Source organism: Myotis nattereri, assembly GCF_964212035.1.
Source record: "Myotis nattereri genome assembly, chromosome: 1".
NCBI classification, from domain to species: Eukaryota; Metazoa; Chordata; class Mammalia; order Chiroptera; family Vespertilionidae; genus Myotis; species Myotis nattereri.
Window position 1 is genome coordinate 53390103 of NC_138075.1, and position 10992 is coordinate 53401094.

Genomic DNA, 10992 nt, shown 5'->3' on the forward strand with positions numbered 1-10992 from the left:
TGAGCATCTGCCCCTTGGTGGTCAGTACATGTCATAGTGAAGAGTTGTTCCACCGTTTGATCGATTTGCATATTAGCCTTTTATTATATAGGATAGAATATAGAATGCCCCCAAAAATGTATATATTAGTAAATGATCAATAAACATGAAAAAAAAAAAAACCTTCATTAAGTAATCAAAGAAACGCCAATTTTATAGGTATCCTTTTCTGCAACTATTCAATTTGCAAAGATTCTGAACAGCAATTTTCAATTCTGGTTGTTTGATGTATTGCTAGTGGAAATGTAAAAGGACAAAATCTTTGTGATGAGTGATTATATATATATATATACACATATACATATATATATAAAGATTCTCAAACACTTACCTTTCACCTACCAATTTCACTTCTAGAAAAAGATCTTCTGGAAATAAGTCATTTTGTACGTGTGATTATCTCTTAAGAAGTTGGTAGCATCATTTAGTTATAATTAATAATCACACTGTTAAACACTAAGTTGATTTTTAAAAGTTATGGTACACCCATAAAATGCAATAGTCTGCAGCTATCTAAAATGCAGAATATTTAATATGGGAAAATGTTTATAACATATTGAGCAGACTATGAGTTAATGTATGGTGTGATTGCACTATCCTATATAATAAAAGCCTAATATGAAAATTGTTCCCTCAGGCTGTCGTTCCACCACTTGCTATGACATGCTCGACCACCAGGGGGCGGCGCAGAACACAGCAGAGGCTGGCATTGGAGACGCTGACGGCCCCAATGGGCCCCGACAGGCCCCAATGAGAGAGGGGCTATGGCAGGATGGTGGAGTAGGTGAGCGGGCGGTGCCAGTTCAAGGCAGGTGTGAGCAAGGGCTGATCACCCTGCTGATCACCCTGCAGTGGTGATGGCAGGGGGCAGGGCCACTGCCTAGCTCCTAGACAGAGGGAGTCGGGCAGGGGGCACCCAGCCTTGATTGATCGTCCCACAGGTGGGATGGTGGAGCAGGTGAGGGAGCAGTGCCAGGCCAAGGTGGGGTGGGTGGGGCTGCAGGGCTGCGGGGCTGCAAGGCTGGGGGCGTGAGCAGGGGCCCGATTTCCGCAGGCCACCCCAAGGGGCCCCACCCATGTATAAATTTGTGCACCGGGCCTCTAGTTGAAAATATATACATGGATAGCTATGTATAGAAAAAAATATGTACAAGTACATATACCCAAGTGTTCACAGAACCTCTCTGGGTAGCAGAATTACAGCAATTATGCATGTATGCATGTGAACTCTTCCACCTTATCCTACTTTCCAGGCATACCAGTAACATGTGTTATTTCATCCTCTAACAAAAAAAATCAAATAACTTTATGCTGTGAAATCATTTACTATTAGTTTTACAAACTAAAAATAATGAAATTGTTAGCTCAGTATAGTTTTAATTTGCTTTTCTGGGGGCAATGGGGGCTTGATATAGAACTCAGCCCTTACTCTCCTTGTACATCTGACCTAAATGTATTTGAAAAGTCTCTTTTAAAGAAAGTTAAATTTAATTAAGCACCAGTAACACATCACCATTAAAATTTTGAAGTTGCTCTAATTAACATTTTATTCTTGCTTTCAGCACTGTTTAAAAGCTCCAACATATTAAAGAAATCTTTGATAACATACATGTTAATTTCTCTGGAGACAATCATATAATCCTACAAACATGAATATATAGATTGAGGTTTCTGCAGCCTACATATGTATGTTTCTTTAGGGGGGGGGGGGGCAATGTATTGACAATAATTCAATTGTAGCTTAAAAACAAAGAAACTGTTTTTTTCACCAAACTGAATCTATCATCTGTTAAGAGCAACGAACTCAAATCAGGTCAAGTATATGAACAGCTACTCCCTTCACCTCATCGGTCATCTTAGACTTTCCTATATTTCACGTTACTCTGGGCAAAGCTGGTCATTCAGAGACCATCCACCCTCCAACATGAACTAAAAATAGTTATATACAATTTTCAACTCATCAGGTTGGCACCCCTAACCCCCGCGTTGTTCAAGAGTCAAATGTACTCCTTATTCGTAACCAGAAGAAAGATAACATTCTTTCAAGGGAAGACAGAAGAAGGAAACAAACATTTAAGCATTTTTCCATGAGTGTCTTCCTAGGTATTTCCCATCCAGTGCCTCAATAAGCCCATGCAAACATGCACAGAATTCTGTAGACTGCTCCCTTCATTACTCAAAAGAAGAGGGAACTGTATCTTCCTAATTCATTTTAGGTGATGCCTGGGACAACTAAGTATTTCACTGAAAGGCATGTAATAAAAGCTATTTGATAGAGGTAAAAAGAAGGGAAAAAAGCAATTACCTGCTTTCATTTGGCTTAGAGAAAAAAATGTTCTTTACTATATACTAAAATATCAGACAACACACAACATACTGCAAAACTTTAATACGTTTAAACACAACATTCAAATGTTAAACTTTTCCAGTACATGAAAGTTATCTTCTGAAAGACATACTATTTTTATAGCTACCGTTGGGTAACTTTGTAAAATTATTTCCCTCAACGTCTGACACTGATCTTGATACTTGTTAGAAAGTCTGATGTAAGAAAATGACATCTCAACAGGCAGAGTCAGGAAAGTACCCCATTGCCCGTCTTCAGAATTCACCATCAGAGGACTGAACATCATCTTCATCCCTTACTTCTCGGTATTTCCTCGAAGACTCCCCTTCTGGGTTATAGCTCTGCATTTTAATATTCAGTCTTTCAGCTAATTTTTGTGCTGCGAGCTTGGCTTGCATCTCCTTTAAAATAAAATGTAAAGCAAGAAGTTACACACTCACATATTGTCCCTACAATTCCTAAACTTAGAGCTCTACAGCGATGCACCGAGCCTGACAGCTTGCAACAGAGCTGTGCTGGGAGAACTACTAGCCTGCTACAGCTGTAGTTACAGACGTCCATTAATGAAGTGCATGGAAATATCCCACCTCTTTATGAGAAACTGAGTAATCAGTTCACATTACAACAGTTAGAAATACAGATATATTTTTAAGTATGTGGATACACACATGTGTATATGCAAACTCATAGAACAATCTGAGTTATCAAATGTCAAAAATCACTAATGCTGTGCTGATTCTCCAACTGACAATCATCTTTCCTAGATTAAATCATGGTTTCTAGGCTTATGAGTTACCTTTCAATGCCACAATAAAAATCAAAAAGTTAATACTGGAAAGCTGACTATCCTTCTCCAAATAAAGTCCCAAGAAAATTACTATGCAGAAAAGTGTTCAAGTAAATTCCAGGTTCTGGAAATGTGCTTATATACACACAAGGATAAACCGCCGATGTATGGATGTATGGCAGACAGCAAGACTCATTTCTAGCTCTGCCCTTCACGCTCCTCATGCTTTCTCCCACACCACAGGAGCTCCTTTAGGATCGTCCCCTCAGGCCATGGGCATGATGGAAAAGTAGGACTGAAGCAGGAGCTACGACTACTCTGCCAAGGAAGTCAACTTCAAACAGACAGGTGTAATTCAACCTAAAAACGTCTTAGGACAGGCATTTAAGACCATATAGACAATTTTTTAAAAATTCTTCGATGCTATGGTTGTATAATTTTAATGCACTGAGAGGAAGAAAAATGGCTTTAAAAAGGAGTGCCTTGACAATGCCAATCCATGCCAACTGAGCTATTATGAAAAGCCAAGGCAGAATAGCAGCCTGGTTCTATATTAACTGCTATACTAGTATACTACCTGATTAAAATCTAAGCAATATTAAGATGTTAGGCTACTATTTTTCTGGAGACTCAAATTATTACTAAGTATATCAAATCCTTTCTTTTCTCACTAAGGTTCTCACACCTATTTTTTTCCATCTCATTATTCTGTACACAAATTGTCAATATACTTGTTTAAAGTTCTTGTAGAACATACAGATCTTCAAAAACAGTCCTATACAAACATGACTAAGTCACTGTATGTAGGAGATTCTTCTATCTTCACAAGAGCCTGCCGATTAGGCTTCTAACCCTAGTGTCCAACTGTCTGTTGGAACACAACACTGTTCCCCCACCCCCTTTATGCCCTCCCATGTATCACAGGAGATGGGAGCCGAAGCCACATTTCCCTGGTTCTCTTTGCGGGTCCTGGTTAGATCCCACCACTGAGCAGCTCTCCCATGGGCTTTAGAAGGGAGAAGACACAAGTGATACTCTGGTGTCCTAAGAGCCAGGGCTTTCGGAGATGTGCCATGTGGCAGCATTTCCTGGCCAATACCAGTTTGGTGCTGCAGGTTGCTGTGATCACCTCCAGCTGCTTCCTGCAGTTCTAGCAACTTCAAGACTGAAAACTAGAGGCACACATCTGAGAGCTGATGGCACTTATCTGCCATTTCTCTGGCACCTAATCCATCTGTTAAATCCGTCCTCCCTGAAGTAAATTCTGACTTACGTAAGTAGCATCCAACATACAGACAGTAAAAAGTAATGCTCTTAAATACCTCATAACTCTGTTTCTGCTGTTGCTGAAGTGCCAAAGACTCTTCTATGGAGAGCAGCTGTGCAGGCAGATGGTGCAGTGGTAGGAGCCGAGCCGCTGTGATGTCATCGAGATGCTGCTTATCCCTGCGCAGCCTTTCCTCTGAGGAAAGAGGAGGCCCTCTTCTCTGCTGGTGCCTCGATGAATCGTTCTGATGTGAGGGTAACCTGAAGAAGGGAAACTTGTTATATCCCCTTCCTGTAGACATACATCTACCACACTCACACAAGGGGCCTTCAACCGTAGCTTTGTCCTTTCCTTTTCTTTTCAAGCCTTATACTTGAACTGAAGCTACCTTTTTTTTTTTCCATTCAAAAAACATTTGCAAAGGGGCTTACTATCCAGTAGAGGAAAATAAATTTATCAACCGTTTCAGCACAACATAGGGGTGGGGCAAAAGTAGGTTTACAGTTGTGAGTATGCCCAACAGTTCATTCTCATATTATTTATTAATGATTGTACTATTTTCCATATGAACAACTGTAAACCTACCCTGTACACCACCACAGGTACCACGATTCATATCTATATACGGTACATGGGAACATAAAGGAAATGTCGATTCTAATGGGAGACAGGGAGGTTGCCAGAAAAACTTGAAGATGATGAAATCTGAGGAGTCCTGGAATAGTGCCCACCAAGAAAGTGAGGGGAGGAGGGCACCCCAGCAGAGGGAGAAGCTCATGGCTGCAGCACACAGGAGGAGCAAGAGGGAGCGTACAGAAAAGGCAGCCAGACAAGCCCGGGAAGTAGACTGGGTCCAGACACAGTGAAAAGCTCTATTCTGCGGAACAGGTTCCGATTTGATTTTACAAGTTTTATTCTGGCAGCAGTGAAGATGGACTGGTGAAGAGGTAAGGTGTGAGGCTGGAAGAGACCATAGTTACAGCCCGAGAGGTGACAGTCCTCCCTTAGGAAAGAGGGTGAAGGCAAAGGAAATGTATTATGTAGGTCTTCATGGCTAGAAGATATGGAGATGAGGAAAAAGGAAGACACCTTGGGAAGGGGAGGGGGGGTGAGGAGGTGACACTAAGAATTAGGAAATATGGGGAAAGTCAGTTTGGGAAGAAATGAGTTCTACTTGGTACATGATAGACCTGAGGTGCCATGGATACCCACAGTCACATTTCATAGGTAATTGCAGGTAAATCTGAGGTTCCAAAAGACCAAAGCTAGAGGTGGGAGAGGGCAGCCTCCAGCATCCTGGTGGCCACGGAGCCAGAACATGCAGGAGGCCAAGGGAGAGCAGAACTGGAGCCTTACCCACTTTCCAACTGCCACGCAGCTGCTCATGCTCCCCTCAACCCCTGGCCCACGGCCTTCTATCAAGGCCCAGCCTTTCCTGACCTGCTCTAAGTGGACAGGAGCTCTTTCTGCCCAACTTCCTTAACCCGTGGTAGCCCTCACTGCTACTCCCGCTTCCAGCGAAATGACAGGATCACAAAACTGGGATCAGGGTATTCTCTGTTATATGTTTGTCTTCCCAGAAGTGAGGAAAGATACTTCTTTGCACACACCTGAGAGGTTACTTAATCAAAGACTACTTTTTACTCCTAACTAAAAATTAATGTAACACAATCCTGGTTTTCTAGACGAAAGAAATAAAACGTTTTGAGGTTAAAGTGGGGTAGGATTAAACTTTAGTCTCTTTATAACAATAAAAATGGTTTTAGGTATTTTCAACTAGAGGTCTTCAGTTTTTCAAAGGCAGGCGTAATGGCTCCACTTTGTACCTGATAATGCTACATCCTTGTAAATCTAGGCCAGTGATGGCGAACCGACACGCGTGTCAGAGGTGACACGTGAACTCATTTTTTTGGTTGATTTCTTTGTTAAATGGCATTTAAATATATAAAATATCAAAAATATAAGTCTTTGTTTTACTATGGTTGCAAATATCAAAAAGTTTCTATATGTGACACGGCACCAGAGTTAAGTTAGGGTTTTTCAAAATGCTGACATGCCGGAACTCAAAAGGTTCGCCATCACTGATCTAGGCTGTACCAGTTCCTCCCCCGATTTGAATGCCACATCTGCATACAAATAAGTAACATTCTTTCCTCTTCAAAGAGCTTTTCTTTCTCTGAGGAGCTCAGAAACAACACTATGAAAAGGAACGTAGAAGCAGGGTTACTTTGCGTCCTACCCCAATCTATTTTCAGTTTTTTAACCTCTTCTCAGCTTCTTTCCCTCTGAAGTTGCTACATGGTTTGTTCTTCCAAGTGTGTAAGCCCTGGGTCCTCATCTAGAGCCTAAACTCTTTGATGAGCAGAATCTTTACTTCTGTGTCACCATAGCACCTGCTGCTACATCCAGTGAGCACACAAAATATTTGTGCTGAGAAAGCCCGTGGGCTCCTGCAATTGCTTTTTCTTTGGCTGACATTCTAATCAAAGGGGGAGCTCTACACCAGAAAATGGTTCTGAAAAAATCATAATAAATTCTGTTTATTATAAAATATTGGCTAAGTATCCTGCAATTTAATACTCCATCTGCTATTTAAAACCTTTTCAATTATTTGGCTAAAATATTAAAGTGTTTTCCAACATGAATCCTCCACTCCAGGCAGGCCAGGCCCGTCCCACTGTTTCCAACAGTACACTCATTCCTAAATACAAGTAGCTCTCACACAAAGTCCCCTGAACGTAAGCGTTCTCCCAATATTTTGAGTTTAACAAATACTATGTCCCTGTGACAGGTCCGTCTCCAAGGGTACTTACACATTGGTTTTAAATTTACGTGGTGGGGGCACTGGGTTTTTGGCTCGCATGTCTAGCACTTCCATGTAGTGAGGTTTCTTCTGTGTCCCACTACGAAGGCCTGTCAAGTTCTCAGTCCTCATGTTTTCTTCTGAATGTTGCCCATCTGGGTCTGCAATTGTGATCCTTTGTAACCTGTCAATGAAGAGGTCGTCGGAGCTGGTAGAATTGTCTTCTGCTGGACCTGACACAGGAGGCTGAGGGAGACACTCACTGGCTTCGGGTGGGGAAGGTGCGGTGGCGCTGCTGCTGGAAGCTGGGCACTTGTTCACTGGGTACCCAACCTGGGGAGCCTCTTCATCACCTCCGTGACTAGAATGAACAAGTCCCTGTTGTGAGGCTGTGTTAGACGACGCGATGTTATCTACAGAAGAACAGCCAGGAACCAGTGATGAAGTATCAAGTATCTGGTCAGAATTCTGGGCCTTATCTGTGTCCACGTCAACTGCAATTGCTGTTTGCCTTGGTTTACAGTCTAAACTAAAAGGATGAAACAGTTCACTTTTTCCTCTAACCTCTTCACGTTCTGCAATGGCAGCTTTCAGTTTGACAACAGAGTCTCTGATCTTTTTACCGCTGTCGGGCAATCTGCAAATGAATTTTCTGTCAAATGGAAAAGAACATGTATGCATTAGAGCTATGTTTTTAAACTTGAGACATAAAGACAAAGCATTATCTTCAAAGGGGAAAAAAATATATCTTTATGTTAAAAACCTGACTTCCAATTGCCCCGAAGCAGGAATGTAATTATCCAACTACCAACCCCCACCCCCCCAAAAAAACAAGGGAATCCAGAAAAAATAGGGAATATGCCTCATCTGTCCCATCTAATTAGGATTTCAGCAAAAGAATTTTATACAACACTTATATAAGATATTCTAAAAATCAACAGAAGCATGAATGATCTACAAGACCTTTCTGGGGAGGGGAGGTGGCCCTGTCTGGAAGGCCAAAGTATTTCCGTAATAATGCTTTGCCATTTCCGCACTCATTTTCTCACATGGGTAGAGTGGAGTCTTCCAGAAGCCACGGGGACATGTGGTTATCACTGCTCTGGCTAACAGAATGTGTGAGCTTGTACACAGTAGGTCCTCGGTTAGGTCGGAGATCCGCTCCTTCGAGGCGAGGTAAAGCGATTTTTGCTGTGTAAGTTGGAACCCACCCACATGAGCACCTACGTCACTCACATGGAGCGCACACACAGCAGTCATGAAGTGAAACAGTAAAAAAAATTTAAAAGAAAGATAGCAATTCCTGACCTTGTGGTAAATACAGTAAATAATAATAAACATAAAGCACATACGTACATAGGTCTAAATGACGGAACTTTTTTTTAAATAAAGAAATGGGAGATGGCCAGGTACATGGAGTCCCACGTAACCAGAGGACTGCCTGTATCCCTGTGTTTTAAAGATTTCGCACTGTAACTCCTGATGCACTGGCAAACAGCCGCAGACATAAAACCAGCGCTCTTCGGGATCCTCAGTAAGTCGCCAGGAGTAGAAAGCGGGGTCCTGGGGCCCAAAGGTTAACTTGCTGCCACAGATGAAAAACCCCCTCTCACCGTCCAAACCCGTGTCTACTAAGGAGCCCCCGGAATGCCTGGTGCCTTTTGCCGGGTTTCTTCTCTGGTTCCCGCGCGGCAGCCGCCCAGGAAGTGGGGAGGGAGGGAGGGGACACCGCAGGTCCCGCGTGCTTCCTCCGACACATCCACCCCCGGCGGGGGTTCCCGTTTCCCGAGCCGAGTCCTCTCGCGCCCCGACCACGGTCCCCACGGATCCCGCACCTCGGCCACCCCCGCCAACCACCTGCTCACATCGGTCCCGGCCCACGCGCTCCCCGGCCCACAGCCGCTTTCCTGGCGCACTTTCTCCCCCTCCCGTCGGGACCTTCTGCAGATGCCCTCCCAGCGCCGGCACCCTCCCCCGCCCCCCGCGACGCGCCCCGCACCGCCAAGGCCGGTTCCCTCCAACTTCACGCCCATTACGTCGCGCCCCAGCCCAGACCCACCACGCCCGCCAGCGGGAGGGGAGGCCAACTTCCTCCGCCGGACAAACCCCTCTTTCCTCCCCAAGGATCCGGGAAGAGCAGGACTTAGAGAGAAACTGCGAAGATGTGCTGGGCACGATGGGGGGGGGGGGGGGTGTACAGGACAAAGGCCCCAAGCCTCGGGTCGGGCACCGCACACCGGGGGGCACAGGAGGCCGAGGAGGCCCGGGCAGCGCGGGCACGCTCGGCGGGCGCGCACACGAGCCGGCCCGCGGGGAGCGCAGGGCCCGGGCGGCTCCGGGCGGCGCGTAGGCCGTCGGCTCCCGGCGGGCGCCAAGGTCACCTTCCCGGGGAGGGCGCCGGGGGCGGGATGGGAGGGTCGCGTCCGGGAGCCCGAACCCAGCCCGGCGGCGGCGCGGCGGGACCCACGCTTACTCGTTGCGCAAAAGTCTCTCCTGGCGCCTCAACATGTCCCGCAGCTCCGCCGAACTCCGCCGCCCCCAGTCCTCGGGAGCTGGCGGCTCGGAGCCGCGGGGCCGCGCGGACATGCTGCGGGGGCTGCGGCTGGCGGGGCGGCGGGCACTCGGCTCCCTCCGCAGCCCCCGCTGCCAGCGCCGGGTCCGCGGCCGGCGGCGCCTCCGGGGCACTCGAGGGCGTCGCCATTTTCCCGGAAGGACTGGTTTTATTCGCGCCGAATCGAGCTTTATTGAAACGCCGGAAACAAACACAGACAAGGAGAGGGGCGGGGGCGTGGGGAGTGCGCAGGCGCGGAAGTTTCCGAGGAGGACGTCGCGCCTCGCCTGGGCGTGAGCGCGCAGGGGTGGTGATTCCGTCCCTCAATTCAGAAAGTTCTCCTCTCTGCAATGCTGTCAACAATTCAGTGAACGTTTAATTAAAATTTTAAAAAGTTTTACTCATGCCCGGCTGGCGTGGCTCCGTGTTTGAGCTCGACCGGGTTGCAGGCTGGACCCCCAGTGTGGGGCGTGCAGGAGGCAGCAGATCAATGATTCCCTCTCATCATAGATGCTTCTATCTTTCTCCCCCTCTCCCTTCCTCTCTGAAAGCAATATATATGTTTTAAAGTGTTACTCGGTGCCACCATGATCCCAACAATAGCCACTGCCATTGTGGAGTTTACGGAGTGCTGGCGAGGGCAGACATCAGTCAAATAAGGAAACAATATAATGGTAAGGTTGGAGTGGGCACCAGGGGACGTATCTGGGGAGGGAAATGTAAGTCCAAACATTTGGTGTCTGGCTTCAGAGCCTCTCTTAACGATTTCAGATTTTGCCTTTAGAAAAACAGAGGCACAAGAACGGAAGTAAATATTCCCAGGGCACAACACTAGTGACAGCACCAGCTTGCAAACGCAAACGCCCAGCTGCTCTTTCTACAACACCAATCTGAAAATCCCCTTCACTTTATGCCTGTTTCAAATGTTTAAATTTGTTGAAAGGTGTTGTGTGGGTTTTTTAAAGGCTGTTGCGAGGAGGAAGGTGGCACCTCAGTCTTATCCTCTCTTTTTAATTCAGCTACACGAGCTGTGTCCCAAAGGAAAGACTAGGAAGCATGCAAGAATCACAAGAAATATCAACTGGGAGGTTTGAATGGCCTCAGAATGCCTCCCCATTCTCTGATACGGAAAATTTAAATTTTCTCAGTCCCATGTAAGGTGCTACAATAAACACAGCAATTTCCTCCAAAGCAGACA

At 45.8% G+C, this 10992-nt stretch overlaps 1 protein-coding gene across 1 annotated transcript; it reads right to left on the reverse strand.

Moving 5' to 3' along the window:
* Positions 1 to 1556: 1556 nt before the first annotated feature.
* On the reverse strand, positions 1557 to 9954 carry POLR2M (RNA polymerase II subunit M). Its single transcript, XM_081110408.1, has 4 exons — positions 9717 to 9954; positions 7254 to 7895; positions 4496 to 4700; positions 1557 to 2787 (listed from the first exon to the last, which is right to left on the reverse strand). Exons 1-4 carry the CDS (start codon positions 9827 to 9829, stop codon positions 2641 to 2643), a joined length of 1107 nt encoding a protein of 368 aa, XP_080966534.1. The 5' UTR covers positions 9830 to 9954; the 3' UTR covers positions 1557 to 2640.
* Between the last annotated feature and the right edge of the window lie 1038 nt (positions 9955 to 10992).